The following is a 24151-nucleotide window of genomic DNA, read 5'->3' on the forward strand; positions in this document are numbered from 1 at the left end:
TTTACGTCCTTCTATTCTTTGTTCAGCCGACGCTGACACGAGGCCTTCCGATGCTGATGAGCCAATAGAAGAGCAGCACGAGCCTGTAGTATCTGGTAAGTTACTACCAGGGTGTAGAAGTAAATGGTAACCGGTGTCCATGTGGAAGCTGGGATGCTATGATGCAACAGCTAGTAAGGTAAAATATAAGTTGTAGCCTTGCAGCTTATTACAGCATGTTGGCCTATTATAATAATAAATTAATAAAATAGGGTCTAACAAATAAATGAATACATAAAAAATAGGCCAATTATAATCCTGATATTATTTTATTTTGTTATTTTTGTTTTATTTTTTTCTTGATTATTTTCCATTTTGTTTTTTCTAATTTAAATAATTGAATATATGTTGTGTGTGTGTATATATTACAAGAGGTAAATATTGATAATTTAATTATATTTTTAAATGGTCTTCTTCATACTTTGTGATATTAATGTTAGCCTATATTACTGTCTTGTACTAATAAAAAATAAGAATTGAAAATTACAATTGTTATTAAATGTACGTAATTAGTAACTGGCTGCGAGTAAAGTTCAGAATTGACTTTAAGGTTCTCCTGTTTGTGTACAGGGCCCTTAACGGTCTAGCTCCATCCTACATCAGACCTTCTAACCCCCTATTCTACCCCCAGGTCTCTCAGGTCAGCTGACCTGGGGCCCCTGGCTGTCCCACGCTCCAGACATAAGCTCAGGGGTGATTGTGCCTTTGCTGTGTCTGCCCCCAAACTGTGGAACAGCATCCCCCTTCCCAATCAGATCTGCCCCCACCATTGACTCATTTAAGTCCAGGCTCAAAACTTACATTTATTCATTAGCATTTGAGTCCCGCTGATGTGGTTCTCCCTGATGTGTGCCTGTGTTTGTTGTGTCTCTTTTGTATAGCACTTTGGTCAACATGAGATGTTTTTAAATGTCCTTTTCTATTTGAGGCCTGCTTGTACATGTTAAATACGTGTTTCACCTCAGTTTAAGCTCATGGCATTCAACGCTTTTTATTCTTGAAAACATGATCAACTATACGCTAAAATGTAAATGCAATATAATTAAATAAGTAATGAAGCAAATACATAAAGTAATGACAAATCTAAGCCCGTGTGCTCCCTGTCAGGTGCCATTAAGGACTGTGACGTCGCTGCTCGGTCCTCATACCCCAATTAGCTTGACCATGTGCTCAAGCTGTTATCTGCTCTAATCCTAATCATCGTTTGACCCAGTGGCACTCCAGTGCAGCGGGTACAAGCTGCAGGTAGAAGTCTGATCCCACAAGAAATGCATGCTTATTATACAGAAATGTTGCTGTTTTGTCAATATGTGTGCAAAAAAGTGAAACCTGTGACTTAAACATGGTGATTTTTGACATTAAAATGCTGGCAGCCACAGTCTAATCTAACACTGAAGAGCAACTTTACATTTTGCTGCCTATCTTGTTGAATGTTGTCTCATAATGTCTCATAATCTTCCTGAAGACAGTGTGGAGCTCCTCCCACACGCCAGGCAGTGTATAAGGTCAGGGTCAGTTAACCATGATAAAGCAGACACTTACATTTTATACCTGAAATCACTTGTTTCACCAGCAGCCACACCACACGGTGATGTCACAGTATACTGACACACCCTGGAGTGCACTTCTACATCACTGCAGCAAGGTACTGTATGAAGTTAAAACACTGGAAGTCAGGGGCGTCGGTAGCATAGTGGATAGTGCCAGCGCCCCATGTACAGAGGCATTGCCTCGCTGCAGCGGCTGCGAGTTTGAATCCAGCTTACGGCCCTTTGCTGCATGTCAGTCCCCACTCTCTCTCTGTCTCCCCATTTCACCCTCTGTCCTGTCAATAAACGTAACAAAGCCTAATATAGTTTAATTTCCTCTTTGAAGCTATACTCTCTGATTTATGGTGCACAATTTCTATGCCACTAAATGTTGACATTTTAAAATTGAACACAATTTTCCATTGTGTTTCATAGTCTGAGATTTCTTGAGGAAAAATTCTATAAATGACTGTTAACATCTGAATGGAAAGCCCAAAGTAGGACATCAAAGACCACAATAAAAGGCTGGTATAAATATTTAAATAGTATTAAATGCCAGATATTTGTTAGAAAGGAAACAAAATGATCTGTACAGTCCTGTTCCACCGAGGCTACAACAAATATTACTGTTTGCACCTGACCCTCTGTTGTATGTAGGTGTTCTCAGGAAGATCAGGTAACACATAACCTCTGACTCCAGTGTTACTGTGGTATTAGAAAAGATGAGTGTGTGAAGTGAGGTCTCACTCTGTCACTGTTTTCAGGTACCAAGAGGAAAAAATTAATTTAACAGTGTGATGAATCCTGCCATATTGGCCATTAATAGGCTACTACACACATTATCACATGACAACCACTTTCCTGCAGGAAAACGTTTCTTTTATACTAAAAGATACCACATTAATGGATAGGCTATATCAACAGAGTTAGTAATGTTGTTTTCAAAGAGTAGTCTGTAAGGAGATATTTTGTGTTAAAACATCTATGGCATATGAGAAATTGCAGTATAATTTTGGGTATATTCAGTCTGTATTTTAAAAGGAAAAACAATCATAGCTTTTTTCATCTTTCTTTCTCAATAACTTTAAGAAGAGCAAACGGTAACCAAAAGATGGCAAAAATGTTGAAATAAAAATTAACAGAGTGTCAAAGCTCCAAATGATTAAAAGAAAAGACAAATGCAGTAATAAACTCCAGGCTGTACTTTAAACTTTCCTCAGAGTAACTCCTCTTTCCAAACATAAAAGATCTTTGGGACGCGCAGACACGCTTCTTCAAGTTTCCCGTTGCCATGGAAACGGCAGCATCACAAACTGACTACACTTTGGATAATTTACAGCAGGGAAAAACACCCCCTAAAAACATAATGTCCGAGTGTGCAGAGCGGACTCTGCTGGAGCTGAACCTGCGGAGGGAGACGTGGTGTCAGGTGGAGATGAACCCCCGGCAGTCCTGGGAGAGGACCGAGAGGAGACATTACCGGAGTCACCTGCGGACCAGCCCGGCCCTTCTCACCGCTCTGACCGCCGGACCGCAGCGCAGTGCGGCCTGCAGCGAGCGACCGCTCCCCGGCAAGCTTCCGGAGAGGAGGCACTACGAGGAGAGCTGTAAGAAAGCTTGTTTGGAGATTTTACGGACTCCTGTAGAACTAATGTATGCATAGGAAACTACAGTGTGTGTGGTTCCTCGCAAAGTGTGTCAATTACTTTAATTAAATCCATAATTAATACCTGCAGGGCGGGTGGTCTTGAGTTCATCATGGTATTTTTTAATTTTTATATTATCTATATTTCCATTGATTGAACATTATTGGATAGGCAAAGGTCAAAGTGTCAGGGCCCCCCTTGGTCATCTCGAAAATCAAATTAAGGCCTACCGACCTCAAAGAGACATGAAATGACCACAAAGAGACACAAAACAACAACCTTTTAAGAACAAAATGACTTCAAAGGGCAAAAAAGTTGGCAAACAGATATAAAGGAACAACAAAGAGACACAAAGCAAACAAAATACAACAAACCCTAGAGAGACACTAAATGACCTCAAATATTCACACCTTGACTTCAAAGAGACCCAAATGTACTTCAAAGAGACACAAAACAACCACAGCCAGATGCAAAGGAACTACAAAGAGACATTAAATGACCAACAAGATACAAATACACCTTAAAGAGACACAAATCTGTGTGTCTTGCTTCTGTGTAGGAGAGGTGGTGGGTCCTTTTGCATATTTGTGCCCGGCGGCCCATTGTCTCATAATCCACCCATGATTTCAGGCATTTTTCATGACAGAACTCAAAGCCATGCTGTGATATTTATGCTTCTTGATAGAATGATGTATTTTTTTAATTAGTTCAGAAAAAATGAGTTTTGAAAGTTAGTTTCTGTAAAACGTAAATCATTAGTTTTTTTGACAGTTTAAATTTGACACAATACTGAATCAGTCGTTAAGAGAGGACAACAAAGAATCCATTTGCTGATGATGCTCAACTCTTTCTGTGTTTTTAAAGTTATTTTAAGTAACTTTTATCATTCTTTTATAGAAACATTTTCATTTGTATGTTGGTTGAATGGGCTGTCAGTGAAAGATAAAAAACAGTCTCAACAGCATTATCAAGGTCTGCTCCAAGATTATTGGAGTCCAGCTTAAAGATCTGAGTTCATTATGGAAGAAGCATAATTCATAAAGTCAAATGTATAAGCAGTCAGCCTGACCATGCCCTGCGGGGTGACTTTTGTTTTCACTCAACAGAATGAAATTATTTCTGATTATTTTGGTCAGGGTGGTTTATGTTATATTAATCTCACAGAAATGTTAAACAACAGAACTATTTGAACTTTCTGTAATGTCTCTTTTCTTCTCTTTCAGATGAATCACACCTGGTGTAGACGGATACAGCCTGACAAGACCTCACACACACTAATACAACAAGTATAAATGGGACCTTACATTGACTTCCAGTGTTTTATTTCTTTTAACACAATACACCATAATACAATAATATAATCAGGTGTAGTATTCGTATAACTCATGTTTGATGACAAGTGTGTTTGTTTCTGCCTGTCTTTAAAAAAAAAAAAACAGCCTGTATGAAGGTTGATTTAATGTCTGTCTGTTAGTCCAGAAAATTGGTCCAGAGTGAAATATCTCAACCTGTATTAGAGCAGCAACCATCCTTAATCAGGATGAATTACTGATGACTTATTATTATTAATAGTATTGTTTTACTTTGAGCCCCTAGGAGGTCAAATGTCCCATATGTGTAACAGTTTGTTTCATGAAATACCTCAAAAACTGACTAAATCCCTGTCAGCCCCTGCTGTACATTAAGCTAAATGCTAATATGGTATGCTAACATGCTGTCATTAGCAACATTGTAAATGTGTGCTAAAACTAACTGTTAGCATGCTAAAGTTAGCATTAAGCTCAGGACGCCGCTGAGTCCAACAGCCTATAGTGATACAATGCTAACTCTTCCAAACAGAGCATGAATCTTTTCTAATTAAAGTTGCCTCTGGCGCCACCTTCAGCTCAAACTTTGCTTTTCAGAAACCTGTCCATGCATTAGCGCCTTGGGGAAAAGTCTGTGTGCATTTTGCGCAGTGACGAGCTGAACAGTTTCTGGTGACAGACCTTTGATATCAGCGATGTACTGGCAGGACAGAGTGATGTTGCAGGGCTCGTTTCTCACCTGGGACACAGAAAGACAAGAAAATAAAACTGTTTCTACATTCTACATTTATTTAAACATGATAAGTTTTGATCATTTTAAACTTACATGCTTGTCGAGCCCCAGCGCAGGAGAGTCAGTTTCGAGACAGATGTGTTCCAGTGGGATCTGCTTGATCAGTTTGTCTCTCTGTAGTATTAAAATGTGTCACTTATTATAACGACCTGATGCAGCTGAAGTCAGTACTGCAGATTTATCTTCTATCTTCCACTACAGCCAACATGCTGCCAAAGAAAAATAGAAAAATATGCTGTACTACTGCAATTATTATCGCTACTAATACTGCAACCCAACAGCCAGAATAAATGTTGGCATTGTACGTTTCTGCAAACATGTAGCGGTATGTTGAAACTTTACACTTCATTACATTTCAACAATGCTGCAGTTAATGTGTTGTTATGTTTAGGCACAAAAACCACTTGATCATGGTTAGGAGATGCTCATGTTTTGTCTTAAAATACCCAGATTTAGCACCACAATCATGGCTGTAAACGCCACTGATGTCTCGCTAAAGACACCCAGTTTTATTTGTTTGTCTCGAACAGTGGTCTAGAGCTTGGCAGCTGTCTCACTTTGGTGTCACGCCATCCACCATCCCCTCCATCTCCTGATGACAAAGTTAGCTCTTATACATCTAATCACAACCACATCACTTTAGAAACACTGATATGATACGTATGAAGTGTTAAAACGTGGTAGTGTACAAATACTAGTGCTGCTACCACAAATAGTACTGCTTATACTGCAACTAACACTTCTGTTTAAAACTTTTAATCACTACTCTAATCATCACTACTTACTAGTATTGCTAATACTTCTCCAATAATCACTCTTCTACTTCCATTCTCCATCCAAGTGATAAAACTAGCACCCTCAATTGTTGAAGGAATTCAGAGCTGATGCTTTAATAGCTGAAGAAGACCTTGGGAGACTTTGATGGATCACACACAGTATGTAATGAAGACTCAACCAAGGAGAATCCCAGCTCAACACGCAGAGTGTAACACTGTGTATGCCATCCACAGATTCTAAGGGTGTCCTTGCCCAGTTTTTGTATTTAACCCAAACAGTGTTCCCTTGTGAGCTGCTCCACGTTCCCTAATAAGGTTATCTGTCCCAATCTGTGGCTACGTGAAGTTTCTACAACAAACACATTCACCTGGCTCGCTCTAAATCACCTCGACTGTCTCTTATAAAATGCACATATCTAAAAAGAGGCTCTTGTCTGTTGTGCGTGTCGCACAGGGCAATCTCCCTTCCCTTTAACCTTGGGAGCTATGGCAACAGAGCCGGCTACGCACCCTTATCTGGGCAGCTGTACTCCCCTCGCTACAACTGGGAGAGGATAGATGGAGTGCATTCATAACAACGGTCAAGTAGCCTGACCTCGAAGCCTCTTTTAGACCTTCTGCTGATCCGACTGTTACCTTAAGAGAAACTATCATCCATTTCCGTTAGTGACCAAGGCTAAAGGCTGTCACACAAGTTGGTAGTGATTTTTTTCCTTTGAGAACATACTCTACTGCATCTGTACATTTTATATGACTGCAGATGAGCCAAAGTTCACTTTAACTTTTATGGAACAGAAATGCAGACGGAGACGTTTCTATTGCACACATGCAGCAGCTGATCATTCATGTGAGACCAAAGATCATTTTGATGATGATGTATGCACATATTTGGCTACATACAGTACAGGCCAAAAGTTTGGACACACCTTCTCATTCAATGCGTTTTCTTTATTTTCATGACTATTTACATTGTAGATTCTCACTGAAGGCATCAAAACTATGAATGAACACATGTGGAGTTATGTACTTAACAAAAAAAGGTGAAATAACTGAAAACATGTTTTATATTCTAGTTTCTTCAAAATAGCCACCCTTTGCTCTGATTACTGCTTTGCACACTCTTGGCATTCTCTCCATGAGCTTCAAGAGGTAGTCACCTGAAATGGTTTTCCAACAGTCTTGAAGGAGTTCCCAGAGGTGTTTAGCACTTGTTGGCCCCTTTGCCTTCACTCTGCGGTCCAGCTCACCCCAAACCATCTCCATTGGGTTCAGGTCCGGTGACTGTGGAGGCCAGGTCATCTGCCGCAGCACTCCATCACTCTCCTTCTTGGTCAAATAGCCCTTACACAGCCTGGAGGTGTGTTTGGGGTCATTGTCCTGTTGAAAAATAAATGATCGTCAACTAAACGCAAAACCGGATGGGATGGCATGTCGCTGCAGGATGCTGTGGTAGCCATGCTGGTTCAGTGTGCCTTCAATTTTGAATAAATCCCCAACAGTGTCACCAGCAAAACACCCCCACACCATCACACCTCCTCCTCCATGCTTCACAGTGGGAACCAGGCATGTGGAATCCATGCGTTCACCTTTTCTGCGTCTCACAAAGACACGGCGGTTGGAACCAAAGATCTCAAATTTGGACTCATCAGACCAAAGCACAGATTTCCACTGGTCTAATGTCCATTCCTTGTGTTTCTTGGCCCAAACAAATCTCTTCTGCTTGTTGCCTCTCCTTAGCAGTGGTTTCCTAGCAGCTATTTGACCATGAAGGCCTGATTCGCGCAGTCTCCTCTTAACAGTTGTTCTAGAGATGGGTCTGCTGCTAGAACTCTGTGTGGCATTCATCTGGTCTCTGATCTGAGCTGCTGTTAACTTGCCATTTCTGAGGCTGGTGACTCGGATGAACTTATCCTCAGAAGCAGAGGTGACTCTTGGTCTTCCTTTCCTGGGTTGGTCCTCATGTGTGCCAGCTTGGTTGTAGCGCTTGATGGTTTTTGCGACTCCACTTGGGGACACATTTAAAGTTTTTGCAATTTTCCGGACTGACTGACCTTCATTTCTTAAAGTAATGATGGCCACTCGTTTTTCTTTAGTTAGCTGATTGGTTCTTGCCATAATATGAATTTTAACAGTTGTCCAATAGGGCTGTCGGCTGTGTATTAACCTGACTTCTGCACAACACAACTGATGGTCCCAACCCCATTGATAAAGCAAGAAATTCCACTAATTAACCCTGATAAGGCACACCTGTGAAGTGGAAACCATTTCAGGTGACTACCTCTTGAAGCTCATGGAGAGAATGCCAAGAGTGTGCAAAGCAGTAATCAGAGCAAAGGGTGGCTATTTTGAAGAAACTAGAATATAAAACATGTTTTCAGTTATTTCACCTTTTTTTGTTAAGTACATAACTCCACATGTGTTCATTCATAGTTTCGATGCCTTCAGTGAGAATCTACAATGTAAATAGTCATGAAAATAAAGAAAATGTATTGAATGACAAGGTGTGTCCAAACTTTTGGCCTGTACTGTATACACATATTAACTTCAGTCATTTTTGGCATTAACACACAGTATAATCCCTGAAGGCTTAACCGAAATATGTAACCATAAATGTTAATCATAAAATATATCTTTGTGCAGCATTAATGACGGACCACAGGGCTCAAAATGCCTACTTCTTTGGCTTGTAAAATACTTAATCTGCTTTCTTTCCAAAATGATAAAACCAATGAGAGGTGTGAATCCACACCTACCTGTTGGTTCCTGCAGACAGCAGGTGGGAAGGAGAAGAGGAAACCGGCCTTCACACCTTCCAGAGCTACCGACGGCTTCCCCGCAAAGTTATGAAGCAGAGCTCGACTGACACCTGACGGAAAATCAGGAACTCATGATGTCCAAATGTCTGTTTTAGCAGCCATATGAATATACAAAAAGACACAATGAAATGAGACACCCACCTTGCTCTCTCATGGTTGCTATGGTGACCTTAGCAGCTGATCGTGAGTGGACGTTTCTGTGCAGAAACAGGAAGCAGGAAGCAAAAAAGGACATGGTCACTGCTGTCGTTTATTAATCCCTGTGATTTGTTATTTTTTTTTGGTGGTGGTGGGGGGGGGGGGGATTTTGAATATATTGTTATTATATTGTTTTTCCACTCTTTGATTTTCCTGTCAATCATGACCTGTCATCACTCTGTGCTTGTATAATCGTTATCATGGCACAAAGTTTGCTGAGTGGTGGAAGCACTTTTTCTTATCACATGCTTCTATGCAAATCAGGTTCAAATGCAGTCAAACCAGCCTTCCTGATTCAGCTGCAGGACAATCAGTAGAATAGAGGTGAAAACATGCAGGTGTAGTCTATATTCAACCTGCTGACTGAGCCTGTACAGAGACCACAGTACAGCTGCAAGGCAGGACTGAACCTCCTCTGTGTGCTTAGTGTGGTGATGACTTCAGGTGCTGCTGCTCTCCAATACTGGAGAAAGTAAATGTACAAACATGTAGGGAGTCATGCGGATAAATCAAAGTCCAACAACAGAAAATACAGATATTCAATTACACACACAAAGACCATACTATTCCACAGTATAATATTCGTGTCTCTATTCTACTGTGCTCACACAGGTAGGTCCAGCTCCTTGGCAATGTTGAGCTGTTTAACGAAGACCTTCATCTGGTCGTCTCTGTCTTCCTGAGTGGGAGCACACCATGGCGTGAAGTCTAAACCAATCTGGAAACGAGTAGACAACGACATTAATTATCATATTCCAAGAGCCCTTAGCAACACTGTCAGGGCGGCATTATTGATCCTGTTTTATTAAAATGATGCAGTGCTCAAACGTTCCTGTCCAGTGCAGTCGGAGACACTTAACTATCTTTTGAAAAGCTTAAACATTAATTATAAGTTAAAAGTTTTACAGGTCCAAACTTTTGCTTTCAAGTCTCAAGTCAAACCAAGTCGTTCAGAGTGTCGAGTCTCAAGTGAGTCGCTTCTCACAGCGCTTAAGTCAAGTCCATTTCAAAAGGCAAATCTGTCACAAAATCTGTCGAGCCTAGACTCTTATTTTTGTGACTTTAAGTTTCTCATGTCAACCACTCTGCTGCAGAAGAAAAATTCAGCTGAGGTAAAAACACATGTAGAAAAGTGGTTATAGACTCGTGGATGAACTACAATGTGTTCAGTGCAGCAGGGAGGGGGACTCCCTGCGCCAACGCGATCCATAAAAATAACAGTTATGGAAACGGGACTGTGGGACTGTTGACTTAGCCCTGTGATGCCTGAAATCTGCTCTGACAAACACACACATTCCTCAACAGGCAGCATGAGAGACTATCGCAGGATGAAGGCGATGTGTGTGTGTGTGTGTGTGTGTGTGTGTGTGTGTGTGTGTGATTGTGTAAGTGCATGAGAAAGGGTGGGAGTTGACATGAGAGTTTTAACTAGTTTAATCTGCTTTACTTCAGTAGAAGTCACATTAAAGGCAGTCGTGTGTGTGTGTGTGTGTACTAGGTAAGGTGTCAGTCACTTACTACGGACACTTCTAAGGACATTATTCTGCTTATACCATGGTCATACGCCAAAGAAAAAAAATTAAGTCCATTCTTTAATATTTTCATACATTTTGCAATCAAAATTTTAAGTTTTTCACAGGCCATAACTCAGTTACCCTGGTAACACCTGCCAGTTTGATCAACATCTGGAATAATTATTACCATCCCATAAGATTCTTATGCAATGCAAATGTTTTTCACTACTCCAGTAAATAGGACGAACCTTAGATTTGACTTGGAATACAACAGAAGCAACAATGTGTGTGAAATGGTGGTGTGTATTATGTGTGTGAGTTTGCACTTGACCTGGTATCCTTGTGAGGAACAAATTGAGTGTTAGACCTTGAGACTGAGGACATTTTGTCCTGTCCTCACTCCTCTGAAGGACTGTTTGACGGTTAAGACTTGAATCAAGATAAGAAGGATTAGGTTAAGGTGACAGTATGGGGCTAGGCATGTATTGTATCACAGTGTGTCAAGTATGTTGTATTAAGCCTGTTGTAGAAATGGGAATAAGTAAGAAGAGTTCAGTATGAAGGTCCAATGAGAGTTTGTGTGCAGTCTACCTCTCCGATAGCGACGATGCGTTCTTTGTGTTTGTAGAACTGCAGCAGGGCAGCATCCAGGTCCTGTGGGATATAAATCTTCATTAAGAACCACAAGATTCTTTTGTGTTTTAATCCTACAGCAGCTGTTTAACCTCTTACATGTGACAGGCTGTCTGTCGTATGTGGAAAGTGTATTACAGAAAATGGCTGTGCAGCTACAGACAGAAAGAATTCTTACATATCTTCAGTCATTTTCCAGAAATAAACAAATGTGAATGTATTAAACCTACTTTTAAAAAAGGCCATTTGCATCTTTATTACATTTGACTCTCTCATGTTTAAATTAGTTTTGTTTTGGGCACTTTTTAGAAACTCTGAAGCAGATTGTTTGGATTTTTCCACATTTTTCTTTTCATTCTGGGAACTGGTGAAGACTGAACAGCTTTTTCTTGCAGCAGTAAAACATAACTTTGGGCTGCATATAGACGTAAAAATCACAGTGAAAATAAAAAATTATGGCGATTTTTTGTGAGCTTATCTCTACTTTGTGCTTCTATAGTAGGCCTGTATAAGTGTACACTAGAGTTAATCCTGGCTCAGCTGACCTGCTTCAACACACTATCAAGATATTGGAAATGATTAAATGTAGGCTGCCAAGTTTTGCTGCTGGATTATTCAACATAGAAGATGAAACTTAAAACTCAAAACAGGATCAGATTTGAGAAACAACTCCCTATTTCAACAACATCAAAGCCCATACTTTAAAATGTTAAATCAAAGCTACTATGAGAAATATACACATTTCTGTACTTTCAGTTATAGCTTAATAAAAAAAACAAATACACCTTTATCTCCTCCAGAGGCCTCAGAAACACTCCCTCCTTCCCTCTGTCTCACACTCTGAACTCCCTCACCTCCTGTTTTCCCCAGCTGGGACACCACTGACCAGCCTGGGTACAGTTACTCTCTGAATCTATTGAGTAACACAATCAAAAGACAGATGAGGCGCAGACTGTTTTATTACCTGAGGCCTCACACTGCGCTGCTCGGGGCCCCCGCCACCCTGCAGTGGATGAAGGCCGAAACATGGAGCCACCAGATCTGGATAACTGTGAGAAAAGAATCCGACAGTAATACCCTGAATAATAAATAGAGTGTTATCCAGCTGAGAGCAGTGCTGCGAGACAATGAAAACACTTTTATCCTATACATTGTGCACCTGTGACTTCAGTGAGCAAGTACATTTACAAAAGTTCTACACTTACTGATTGTACAGTTCAGAGCTTCAGGCACTGTACTATAATATTTTCTTTCAGTAATACTAAATACTTTTGCCTATGTTTATCCAATAGGTGCAGTTACTACAATTAATTGTGAGTTAATACGCAAAATATACAATTAGCTTTTAGAATTTCTGTAGTTTAAATGTATACAATGTATAAATGTTTAAGTGTGTCTACGAGGGAGTTAGACAAACCAAGAAAAACAATTGCATGCACACCAGAGTAACTATAATTTTGGTCAAAATTGAGTTATGGCTGAACTGACAAAATTTCCTGGTTCAATCTTGTTCTCTTCCAGAGAAAATAGGGTGTAAAACATGTGGCAACAACAAAATCCAACTAAACCCCAACGCAAATAGCAGTAAATTTAGTCACTGTGCTCTGCCTTGGGTTCCTGGGGTTTTGGGCTCCTATTGGGCCAGTGAAATGTATTATCCCACCACACCACTAGGTGGCTTATATCACAGGCTGAGGCAAGCCATTGCATTTAAGCTCCTCCCAGTAAGCACAGGTGTTGCTGATGTAAGGAGGCAAACAGTTTTGTGCTCGGAGTAAAATTACATGGCTATTGTTAAGTGAAGTTTGTGTTTAAAGGTACTGGAAGTTATACGGACACTATGGACAATTGTGAGAAAATAAACGAATGATGGTTGACAGTACTGGTTAAGACTGGGAGTAATTCTCTGAGTACACTTCCAAACAATTCAACCAATTAGCAACCAGTAGCGGCTAATGTATAGGCTAGTCACTACAATGGCGGTGAGCATATTACAGCTAATGGTGAACGTGTGCATGTGGATAATGCTAACAACAAAATCACTGACAACCTGACAATGACCACAGCAAGATCAGTGATACGACGATGTTGATGATGATGATGATGATGTCAAATAAGCTTAATTTAGGTACATCTTTCTGTTACTGCTTTTAAAACACACATCTATAAATGAAACAAGTACGAACTGAAGCTGGTGAGAAATGAAAACAGTTTTCCTCATACTAAAAAAGGTAAAGCACTGAAGTTGTAATTATGTTCTTTGCCTTTGCATTACCTATGTAGCTGTTAAAGGTGATAGAAATGCAGGATGCAGTAACTGAAATTTTAGTGCATTGTTGGGGTCATAGGTCAAATCACTGATCATTGTTTTTATGCATTAAAAATTATTTATGAATACCTATTTAGTAAATGCATTTACACTTTTCTACCTATAACACGTTTGGATGGACAGTCAAAAAACTTTGAAACCATTTTCTCTATTACAGCATAACTGCACTTAGCCTTTGTAGGGCAGCATTATACCTGAATATCCTCTTTTTGTTTGTGAAATTTTCCTTAAACACACATTTAGCAGAGGAAATATTGTATTCCCTTTCATTTATTCCTTAATTTAATAATTAGATTATGTCGTATTTAATGAGGTTTTGTGTTTTTCACTGTCTTCCTTTAATGTTTTGCTCTCGTAAAAGATCTAAACATGGATATGTTTTTTGTGTTATAAAAGTTCAATCAAAAAAATAAAATAAATAAAGGTATTATGCAGTAGAAATTCTTGATCGGGATACTGTTAGCTTGACTTTCTTTTTTTACTATGCACCAGTCTGACATATTGTCATGAGGTCCTTGCTGTTTTAAACTCATGTTATCTGCACAAATCTATAGTTTGCATTTCTTCCCCTTGATTTTATATAATAGTTTTAAAACTTCCCAACCGTATTATCAAAATGTGAATTTCTGCTTAAGTTATAGTTTTCTGGGATTTATGCTTTTACTGCATCAGTCCTTTGTCCCTTCCCTATAAAGCACACTATATAATTTAAGGTTATGAGACACTAAAGGACGGATTACATAACAATGAAGACATACAGACCATTCCTGCAGCTGGAGAACTCTATCAAACTCCCTGACTTCTTCTGTAACTGCAACCAGAGTCCTTACCCCGGCCTGTGCTCACACGTGTGCGCGCGCGCACACACACACACACACACACACACACACACACACACACACTGCTCATCTCCTTTTCTTTCATAGATCAATGGGTCAGCATGGCTTCATATCCATCATGGTACTATCAGGATATTAAGATCTTGTTACACAGTCTGTTGCACATAAGTGAACAACCATGAAATATAGCTGTGTTGATTTCAGCCTTATTGCTCAGTCCAGCACTGCAGTATGTTGTTTGTGATAAATTTCTGTTGTCTTGTGCAAATGAATTAATAGCTTACCTGACTGGTCCTCTGGATCACATCCTCCAGATCCTGCAAAGACAAAAAATGTTTGCACAGTGGCAAAGCAATGATAAAAATAACAAAAACTACATATTTAATGAATTAATTTGAGAAAAAAAGTAGCAAATAACTGTAATGATACTGTGACAGACAACAATAGGTGTTATAAATGTTGTGGCGTACAAGAAGGTTTAATTTTGAAATATGAATATTTGTAACACTTATACTCAATGTATCTGTGGTCTGCGATGGATTTATAGAGGCCCAAATACTTTTAAATGTAATGTTAATGTTGGACAGTTAACTTGGTGCTCACCTCTTCAAACTCACTGGCTGATATATGACAGTGACAGTCGACGAAGCCATACTCCATTGAAAAAAAATAATAAGAGCTAAGAGCACAAACTATATCGAAAAACTGCGATATTTATCCATTTTGTCTTCGTAAACATAGTTTTAGCAGCGAGGCAGAACTCTCCTGCGACGCTGGGAGTGTTGTTCCGGGGGGGTAAATATTAGCAGACGGACCAGGATGTTATATTCACTTCCGGTTTGCGTCAAAAAAATATAAACAAAGTTGGCGGTAAAGATGGAGCCCGCAGAGAGTGAACTCGTACCCAGTGATGAAACAAACCAGGAGTACAGAATTCAAGTAACGTCGAAGAAACAAGTCATAGAGCAGATTAACAAATACAAAGACATTTTAAAGACGGCTCTTCACGGACAGGAGGATGTCGCGGAGGAGACGAAGCGAGTTTTACTGCAGGAGCTGCTGGCGGTGAGTCTGACTGAATGTTTACACCTTAATGTTACTAACAAACTTACATTTAGATAATTCACGGAGTATCAAACTGTCTCTGTCAAGACAAAACAGACCGCTGAGCGTTGTTTCATAAAGACTTTTGTCAGCACAAGGGCTCAGAATTGTCTCTGTGGCTTAGAGAATACCACACCAAATCCCAGCCGAAAAATGTTCTATTTAACATCTGCTTTGCTGACAACGTTAATACTCACATGAATAAAACACTATTTAATACCACTTTAAGATTTGTTGAGATCAGGTGGTAATTTCGGCTTAAATGTATAGAGGACTGCTATTTATTTAAATGAAATAAAACCTTACTTTTTAATGTAGGCTGGCCAGCTCGTTGGGTAAACACACAACGGTTAAATGATATGTGTTTCTGCTGTGAACTCACCATTTCAAGAAATACTTAAAATCAGTACAACTCATGTTAAGAAGTTCTGAGGAGTTTTAAATGAAAACTCGACATTTTAAATTGATAAAACATATAAAATTTACTTCAAGTTAATGACAAGTTTTCGCCAAATTTCTGCGTGCTATTTCATGGTGTACAGATAGATAGTTGTCCAACAAGTGTATTAAACAACATCTTAAACAAAATTGCAAATATTACTTAATTCCAGCCTCACAATTGTGAGATTTTTCTGCTTTTCTTTGGACTGCTATTGATAGTGAACTGAGTACTTTTGAGTTTTGAACTCTTGGTCAGACAAAACACAACATTTGATAGTATCACTTTGAGCTTTATAAAACTGTGATTTTGCTATTTTCTGACATTTTATCAACCAAATATTAATAAAAAGATGATCAGCAGATTAATTAACATTGATAAATAGCGCCGTAGTTGCAGTCTGAGAAATGTTCATGAAGTAAGATACAGTTTATAATGTTTTGCAGCTGTATTATGGACACTTTGGTTGAGGTGAACTGCTGATGGCTGTACTGTTTGTTAAAGCTGTCTTCAGTAGTGAAAGTATTTGTATCTGTGCAGAACTTTGAGGCGGCAGTTCAAGACAATGTGTTGGTGAACGGACAGCCTTGGGAAGAGGCACCTGATGTTGAAGGTGATTTACTAATGCCACTTGAAATTCTGATTTTACATTACATACTTAACTGGGAACAAGAGTTTCCTAAATTCATGTTATCTAAAATAAAGCTCTATTTGATAAATTACATGCGTTTATTTCTCCTCTCACACATTCAGCAGAAGACGAGGCTGCTGATCTGGAAAGCCTGCTGGATGACACCATTGTTGAGACCACCAGGAGGCGCCGTACATACCCAAAACAGATCCTGCCGCATGTGGTCCACTCCCTCAAAGCTGAGCGTAAACTCATGGTGGGTGTGGGACCCCGTTGAGAAATGAGATGCAATACTTCCTTTAAATCAATTCAGTCTGTGTCGCAGTAGAAAAACAAATGAATAAGACGAACAATCTGTAACATCAGTGGTGTGTGTGAGTGTCAGGGTTAGTGGAAAATAGGGTATGAAGATGTTACATGCTAAAAGAAGTTGACAAAACCAAGCAAACAAACCAGGAGACTATGTGAGAGCTGAGAGAGACCGAGGCAGCCTAGGCTTGCCAGCTCATCAGCCTAGGTGAGTCGGCTCAGGAGCGACCTGCACTGCTAGCCCACTCCCTGACAAGCAGACCAGATACGCAAGAGGAGGCGTCATAGAAGTGCGTGGAAGTTGTGGGACCTGAAACACACTGACAGGTCAGTTTCAGGAAAAAGCCCAGCTGAGTGGGAGGAAAAGTGCACTTTACAGAGACAATGGACCACAGTCTCAGCTTAAAAACATACAATGGAAGTAATAAACAGTTATCCATCATTTCACAGATTGCTGTTCAGACTGACATCACTGTTGGGATCAACTTTACATATGTTGTGTGTTGATAATTAGGTAAAAGGCAGCAAAACTCAAATCAGTACAGATTTAACTTAATTATCCTTCATAGGAAGTCCATTTGATCAAAGGTGAAAAACATGGAAATGCCTCAAGAGACAACAACAGTTGAAGCATCAGCAGCATCCAGAGCTGATGTGTTTTGTGTCCTCTTTTCTGACATCATCTGTGTTTGTTTTTCAGAAGCTGTATGAGCACGCGGTCAAACCTCAAGAGGTGGTCAAAGACCCTGATCAAGGTTGTCACCTCTAATCAGTCATACACATACACACAGACATTTTTAGTTTGAGAGCTACTTCTCTATAAGTCTATGCTTGAAAGCCTGTGGAAGTCCTTGTGGGTGTTAGAGGAAATCTGTTACTGTATTGACAATCACTTTGGAGGCAGAGAGGAAGACCTTAAGTGAGGTGTTGACAGCAGACAGACAAACTAAACCAGACACAGCTAGTTAGTTGACCCAGTGTAACTATGCTGTTTTTGTGTGTGTGTTTAACCAGAGAGCATCATGAGCAATTTGTCAGCAGCAGCTCCTGGCATGGTGAAACAGGCTATCCAGGTCATAAAGGTAACACACACACACACACCTGAACACACCAAACCAGTTTTATAGATGGATATATAGATGCATTATTGACATGTGTATGGTTTTTTTTTTTTCTTTAGTCAATCAACACTCTGCAGAAACAAGCCGAAGGCCTCTGTGAGATCCTCAACATGAAACCGAGCCACGCCACCCTGGAGATCCACCAAGAAGTGTTTGGTTTCAATGGCCAATCCGATGCCCTCCTGCCTCCTGTGAACGGAGCCACGAGGAACAGGCAGCCAATCAAGAGAGCCGTAGAGGAAGCAGCTGCTGCAAGCTGCTATGGGCCCCTCAGTAAGAAACCCGTGGGAGAGGGCAAGCCTGAGTGACACTTCCTGCTACCATAACCACAGAACAGCAGAGATGTTTTGATGTTATGTGTGTGTTGTTTCTCAGCCTTTTTTATGACTCTTGAGGTTTATTCATTTTAAACATAGTGAAAGATTTTCTCCAACATGCACAGTAAAGGTTCCATGTCTCACATTTAGACATGTACATAATATTTATGCTGAGACATTACTATAATAACAAAGAAAAACCCTTTAACATGTTTATTTGTCTATGAAAATAGCTTTTGTCATATTTGCTTAAACTTTCACTTTATTCTGAAAGAAGCTCATGAGACAGACAGCCTGCAAAAAAAATCACTTCCCTCCTCCTCTTCCTCCTGCTTCTAATGGCATTTGCTAGAATCTACTACCAAAAACAGCCAATCAGAGCCGAGGAGTCTCTAACACAGTTGTCAATCACTGCTCGTTAACTCAGGCAGCACTGATAAAATATGAATCAAAATTCTGTTGCTGCATTGCCTGTTTCTCGCTTCAGATGTTTCCAGACACACATTTTAGTGTACTGTTTAGCTGTAAAATGAGAAATTGGGTCTGGCCATTGCGCGTTGCTTGGTTTCGGCTCACATGTTTCCAACATGGTGGCCTAATCACGAGTTTTCTCAATGTACAGCTAAACAGTGCACTAAATTATGTTTCTGAAATAGGCAAATAAGCATGAAAAAGGCAACGCAGCAACAGAATCTTGATTTATATTTGATCAGCGCTGCCTAGTTTGATAGATTGAGTGACTGACAGCTGATAATGTGAAACTACCTAAGGGCCAGCTGCTTCTCACATCATGTGGGTTATTAAAAAATACACACACAAATGAGATAAATGCAACTGTTTCATCTTCAAGTGAAAAAGTATTCAACCTTTCACCACCACCACTCGGCAGCCCTCGCTGTCGACTTTTTGCTTCTTTGCTGTGGCCATTAAATTTCTGTTGTTGTGTGCCATTGTTTCTGAAAATGCTTTAGTTTCACCTGTGTAATTCCTACTTAGTGTGTGTCTAAAAACCACACAATAGTCCGGACATCATGAGGTGAAGAGTAAAATGCAAAGGGATCTCGCCTGTTTGACAAGTATTGGGTGGTGGGCCATGTAAAGTATATTTTGAAAGACAAGCCATGGGCCATGATTGGTGCCTGGACTGGACTGTGAACATGCCTAATGAAGCCAACACGATACTGGTTGCCCTTCCACTCATAAAGCTTGTCTTTGGTGTGCTGCAGGCCCCTTCTTAACTATACTGCTGGACAGAGTACCAACAAATTTTCTTATTACATGCACCAATGTATGACAATAAGTTGTAACTGCCATATTTACATTCACAAACCACGTTAATCTTGTCTGGTTTAGAAGATGTCTTGAAACAATGTCTTAATTTTAAGTCTTTTTTTAAGTGAAGGTTTTGCAGAGCATTTTGGTACATCACCTGAATTCATGAAAAAAAAATGAAATAAATGTAGTTTTTAGGATTAAACTGAATCGGATAAAGTCCTAAAAAGGTCACTGACTCCTTTTTTGTTGCTGTTCATAATGTATAAAAATACATTTCCAGAGACTTTACATTTTTAAACATTTAAATCTATCCTGTTGGTTCATATTTGTCATTTAAAGGTAACTCTAAAAACCTGTAAATAAATGCATTTTTTTTTAATCCACTCCATCTGTTCTGTGCCCTCTGTAAAGGATTAAGCTGGCTTTATTCTATGTTTTCCTTTTTGTCAACAAATTCCATTAAAAAAACATGTTAGTCTGCCTCTATTTGTCGACCTGTCTACCCAGTCTGCAGCCCACTGGTTCCCACTGAGGATGTGACACAAACAGGAGGAAATAGTACATTTTTGTGAGACTATTTTTAGCTGTGGATTAAAACACATTTAGTGCTCTGTTGTGTATTTCCAGCAGCATGGCAGTGTATGTGACATGGCACAACATGTCACCCACTGCAACATGGATCAAAGATGTGGGTCAATCCATTAAATACTGTATTCCAGTTAACTGTGGCACCCCAAGTCATATGACTTATGTGAACAGCCCTCGCCACTACTTCTAAAACGGCAGCGAAATTGAGAAAGAAGAAAACTGAAGTGAAACTGCAGCCTGTTTTCTGCGTGGTTTGTTTTAAACGTCCTTGGACTTGATGCCCAGTCTACAAATAACACTTTATTTTCTGGCAGAGTGAGTGTGCAGGATATCCTCCTGTTTTTCTTATTTTGATGCACCCTTTCTAGAAAAAAAAAAAAAATAAATCTGTGATGTCACACTGCAAGTCTTCCTGCCAATCTCATCAGAAGAACAGCAATAACCTCTGTGAAGGATGTGAGGTAAGATCACACTGATGCTATGTTATTGTGTCTTTAATGTCTTATTATGACAGGGAAAAGCATTTTTAAAATCTGGTGCAACCTGCTACTTATCCTACAGGGGGGTTAAAGGTCAATGTTTCAATGTTGTAAAGCTATAGCAAACATCAGGGTTCAAACCAGCATCTTTTAGTTATCTCTCTCAGCACAGTGCTCAGGATCTAGTTTGTTTGTTTTGTGTGTGTGTGAGAGAAAGAGGAAGGTGTTGACAAATTATTGTCTGTGAGGGTTCAGATTTAATTGATTGCAGCCTAATGAAGATTAAATTGGAAATCTTGCAACAAAGCAAACAAAACTTCAAAAATATTTATCATATCTATCTATCTATCTATCTATCTATCTATCTATCTATATATATATATATTTTTATAGTGTGTGTGTGGCTATGACCTAAGTTACCTTCAAGGACACACACTAGACTCAGTTTATTGGGGATGGCTTGTTGAACTAGGGGCAAAAGTTGTGCCCCAAGTTGGGAAAAAGCTGACTTTTTGTTAGGTGGTTGAGGTTAGGGTTACTGTCAGTCTCAATGTCACCAAATGTCACCGAAGTAAATGTGTGTGTGTGTGTGTGTGTCTCAGGGTCCAGAGGATGAAGGCAAGAGGCTGAAGAGGAGGGAGAAGAACAGAGTTGCCGCCCAGAAGAGCCGGAAGAGACAAATACAGAGAGCTGACATTCTGCATGAGGTGTGTGTGTGTGTGTGTCTGTCTGTCTGTCTGTCTGTACGTCTGTACGTCTGTACATGCTCTTGTACTTCCACCTTTGAGAGGAGGACCAGTTGCCTACCTTGAGACTGAGGCCATTTTTTCTGTTCCTCACTGCTTCAAATGGCTGCTTGAGTCCTTAGACTCAGGGTTAAGGGTAGTACTTCATTAGTAATACACGTCCATGAACCTGGAGTACTCAAAAATAAAACTGATGTTTTGTGGGGTTTCTTTATATTTTTTTTTTTTAAAAAAAGATATATATCTTGATTTCAAGGTCTAAATTTCGGTCGAGCTTAGTCTAAACTCTGTAGTACGAGATGACCCACAGATGGCATTATCAAGGATTATTTCCTCAAACAAAGAATTTCTGCAGAGCCAAGGGAACATCATACATTTTTTTCACTGTCCCCCATTACTAGTAATATATTTTTTATAAATCAATATCTACATATGAAAGCTGAATCTGTCGGCAACGGGACAAGATTTGGTATCCGAAGCGTTCTGGTTTCCATCTGTAGTCTGAGTAGTATTGACCAATCATATTTGAGCGAGCTTTGTTTGGGTGCAGGTCAACAGTCCATGTGGAGAGCAAAGGAGGCAGAAAGCATTGGCTAAAATGCAGTGTCTGAACCCATCGGCTAGCATGTTTTGATGGTTATCTTTTTATTAGCTTGATATCTATTTATAGAGCATCATGACTCTATAGAGCATCTCAAGTTGCTAATCGGAGGGTAAACAATAACTGGCACATGGAAGAGAAAGTCTCAGCCTGGATATCTGCTGACTACACTAGAACCCCCTTGAAATGTTAGCTGTTGCCCACAGAGGCCAAATCATCATCAGACTGATGGCAGATGGGTTCCAAGAATGCAGGTAACATAATTATACAGTGCAAAATTCAGGAATCCCCCTTTAAGGTAAGGATAGCGCCTCATTTTTACATGGCTCTGTGTCCGTACGTAAGTCCAGACCAGAAGTCCGTTCAGTCTTGTGAGAACCTCTGCGATCTCTGATGTGTTGGTGAAACCCCTACTTCTGGTTTTCGCCTGGAGTACACTGAAAAAACGCAACTCTTGTGACAGATTGTGGACAGACCACATGGACCGTGCCACAGGAAGTTCGCATAAAAATTTAAGTTTTACAGTTTCTTTTTTTTTGAAGTGACAGGTTTGACAGCATGTTCAGCTAGCTGTGTAACATATAAGGTGCACCATACTGGATCTTTTTTTTTTTTTTTTTTATAACAAAATACCTCACAAAACTGGCTTCACACCTGACAGGCCAACCTCCCTACTTTTTTGTCACCATGCATTATTAACTTTCACTTTATTATTATTAACTTTAATTTTAACTTTAATTTCTGCCTCTTTATGTTCATCTCTTTTCCTTTTCTTTTCCTCTCCTCTCCTCTCCTTTCCTTCAGGCCTGTGAGCTACTGGAGCAGAAGAACAGGAAGCTGAGGAGAGAGGTAGGCTATTTACAGAGTGCATTCATCCTGGTCATCATTTCTCCCTGCTGGGATTAGATCACACCTCACTGTGTCCTGTTAGTGTTCTTCTGCTGTCACCTGTGACTACTGCAGGAGTGTACATTCATCTATGAACGACGATGATCTCCTTTAATTCAGAGTGGTTTGTGTAGGACATAGAAGTCAATTAAAACAGCATTTGAAAACAAACTGAACTGGTGAAGATCAAATATTCACAATAATCCCAGTGATAAAGTAAAGATCAGCTTGTTGACTCGTCCTCAGGTGGATTCTCTGTCTGAAGAGCAGCGCCTGCTGACTGAGACTCTCAGGACCCATGAGCCCTTCTGTCCCATCATGCACTGCTCCTTTGCCTCCTCCACCACATCCAGCTTGCAGCCTGAGCCAAGGAATAATGTTTCAGTGAAACTTGTCTGAAGCCAGCTATTGTGTAATGCACCAGTACACCACCAGAGGGCGCTGTTGAACGTGATCAGAGCTAAAGTGGGGACGCAACAGGTGTGCGGTGTTCACAGTGAGGAGCGCCCTCTGGTGGTTAAATTTTTTTAATGCAGCAGCTCATGTCCATAATGTAAATACAGTTACAGGTTTACAAAAGAGTAAAATGATTTACAGTGTATTCAGTTAACCTCAGTTAAAGTAATAAAATCACACATCATCACAAAAAAGTAATTATTAACATTGTTAATCAGTTTATATAACTGAGACTGGCAAAGTTAACTTATCCTTTTGTTGAATGATAAAATATAGCTTATTAAGCACCATTTATTCAGGTTGAAATAATAATTGATAAGTGTACTGGAAAATGAATTGAACATAAATTGTTTGGTGATGCCACATGAGATTTTCAGCCCTCCCAGAGGGAAAATGTACAACTGAAACCCTACAGAAAACCACTTTATTTAACTTTGATAATAAAGCAATGTATAGAAATGTGTAGTTTATCATTTATTGATTTTATATGTACATTTCCAAAACAAAAACAGCAGTGTTATGCTAGTTGTGCTCAAGAGTTTTGACCAACCATTTTCATTTCCACTGACAGGAAGTGGTACATATAGTCCTACTGCTTCCTGACAGTGAATCCTGAATAAAGTGGCTACAAACTGTGAATAAGTTCTATATTAATATAATAATTTATAGAGTTATGCTTTATAGATCAGCAATGAGCCTTTAAGAATTGGTTTAAAGTAAGTGTAAAGTCCCTTAACTGTATCTGTTTGATCCAATACTTCATTTAATCCACATTAAA

At 39.7% G+C, this 24151-nt stretch overlaps 4 protein-coding genes across 6 annotated transcripts; 3 read left to right on the forward strand and 1 right to left on the reverse strand.

Annotated features, from left to right (window-relative positions):
- Positions 1–39: 39 nt before the first annotated feature.
- LOC125896832 (spermatogenesis-associated protein 45-like) lies at positions 40–4559 on the forward strand. 2 transcript variants are annotated; one of them, XM_049589712.1, is made up of 3 exons: positions 40–95; positions 671–3175; positions 4438–4559. In XM_049589712.1, exons 2-3 carry the CDS (start codon positions 2860–2862, stop codon positions 4455–4457), a joined length of 336 nt encoding a protein of 111 aa, XP_049445669.1. In that variant the 5' UTR covers positions 40–95; positions 671–2859; the 3' UTR covers positions 4458–4559. The 2 variants fall into 2 exon arrangements, with proteins under 2 accessions (XP_049445669.1, XP_049445668.1); XM_049589711.1 differs by lacking the exon at positions 40–95 and having other exon boundaries at positions 121–3175.
- Positions 4560–4971: 412 nt separating this feature from the next.
- On the reverse strand, positions 4972–15200 carry tatdn3 (TatD DNase domain containing 3). Its single transcript, XM_049589710.1, has 10 exons — positions 15023–15200; positions 14704–14736; positions 14343–14416; positions 12216–12300; positions 11210–11272; positions 9713–9822; positions 9048–9103; positions 8844–8956; positions 5348–5428; positions 4972–5260 (listed from the first exon to the last, which is right to left on the reverse strand). The coding sequence occupies exons 1-10, from the start codon at positions 15077–15079 to the stop codon at positions 5096–5098; spliced, it is 837 nt and encodes a 278-aa protein (XP_049445667.1). The 5' UTR covers positions 15080–15200; the 3' UTR covers positions 4972–5095.
- A 72-nt stretch (positions 15201–15272) lies between these two features.
- Positions 15273–20051, forward strand: nsl1 (NSL1 component of MIS12 kinetochore complex). 2 transcript variants are annotated; one of them, XM_049589968.1, is made up of 6 exons: positions 15273–15484; positions 16503–16575; positions 16719–16849; positions 17603–17657; positions 17917–17984; positions 18083–20051. In XM_049589968.1, exons 1-6 carry the CDS (start codon positions 15296–15298, stop codon positions 18329–18331), a joined length of 765 nt encoding a protein of 254 aa, XP_049445925.1. In that variant the 5' UTR covers positions 15273–15295; the 3' UTR covers positions 18332–20051. The 2 variants fall into 2 exon arrangements, with proteins under 2 accessions (XP_049445925.1, XP_049445924.1); XM_049589967.1 differs by having other exon boundaries at positions 16716–16849; positions 18083–20049.
- Positions 20052–20493: 442 nt separating this feature from the next.
- batf3 (basic leucine zipper transcription factor, ATF-like 3) lies at positions 20494–23782 on the forward strand. Its single transcript, XM_049590051.1, has 4 exons — positions 20494–20664; positions 21285–21389; positions 22834–22878; positions 23164–23782. The coding sequence occupies exons 1-4, from the start codon at positions 20596–20598 to the stop codon at positions 23314–23316; spliced, it is 372 nt and encodes a 123-aa protein (XP_049446008.1). The 5' UTR covers positions 20494–20595; the 3' UTR covers positions 23317–23782.
- Positions 23783–24151: the final 369 nt, after the last annotated feature.

Source organism: Epinephelus fuscoguttatus, linkage group LG11 (genome assembly GCF_011397635.1).
Source record: "Epinephelus fuscoguttatus linkage group LG11, E.fuscoguttatus.final_Chr_v1".
Classification (NCBI taxonomy): Eukaryota; Metazoa; Chordata; class Actinopteri; order Perciformes; family Serranidae; genus Epinephelus; species Epinephelus fuscoguttatus.

Bases quoted from the DNA above. Each gene is read 5' to 3' on its own strand.
- nsl1 (XM_049589967.1), top strand. From the start codon at position 15,296: ATGGAGCCCGCAGAGAGTGAACTCGTACCCAGTGATGAAACAAACCAG. The intron at 16,576-16,715 runs GTGATTTACTAA...TCACACATTCAG, and splicing joins AGAGGCACCTGATGTTGAAG to CAGAAGACGAGGCTGCTGAT. The intron at 16,850-17,602 runs GTGGGTGTGGGA...TTTGTTTTTCAG, and splicing joins AAGCTGAGCGTAAACTCATG to AAGCTGTATGAGCACGCGGT.
- batf3 (XM_049590051.1), top strand. From the start codon at position 20,596: ATGTCACACTGCAAGTCTTCCTGCCAATCTCATCAGAAGAACAGCAAT. The intron at 21,390-22,833 runs GTGTGTGTGTGT...CCTTTCCTTCAG, and splicing joins GAGCTGACATTCTGCATGAG to GCCTGTGAGCTACTGGAGCA. The intron at 22,879-23,163 runs GTAGGCTATTTA...ACTCGTCCTCAG, and splicing joins ACAGGAAGCTGAGGAGAGAG to GTGGATTCTCTGTCTGAAGA.
- tatdn3 (XM_049589710.1), bottom strand. From the start codon at position 15,079: ATGGAGTATGGCTTCGTCGACTGTCACTGTCATATATCAGCCAGTGAG. The intron at 12,301-14,342 runs GTCTGTATGTCT...CTTTTCTCACAG, and splicing joins GTTCTCCAGCTGCAGGAATG to TTATCCAGATCTGGTGGCTC. The intron at 11,273-12,215 runs GTAATAAAACAG...TATATCCCACAG, and splicing joins AGCGCAGTGTGAGGCCTCAG to GACCTGGATGCTGCCCTGCT.
- LOC125896832 (XM_049589712.1), top strand. From the start codon at position 2,860: ATGGAAACGGCAGCATCACAAACTGACTACACTTTGGATAATTTACAG. The intron at 3,176-4,437 runs GTAAGAAAGCTT...CTTCTCTTTCAG, and splicing joins GAGGCACTACGAGGAGAGCT to ATGAATCACACCTGGTGTAG.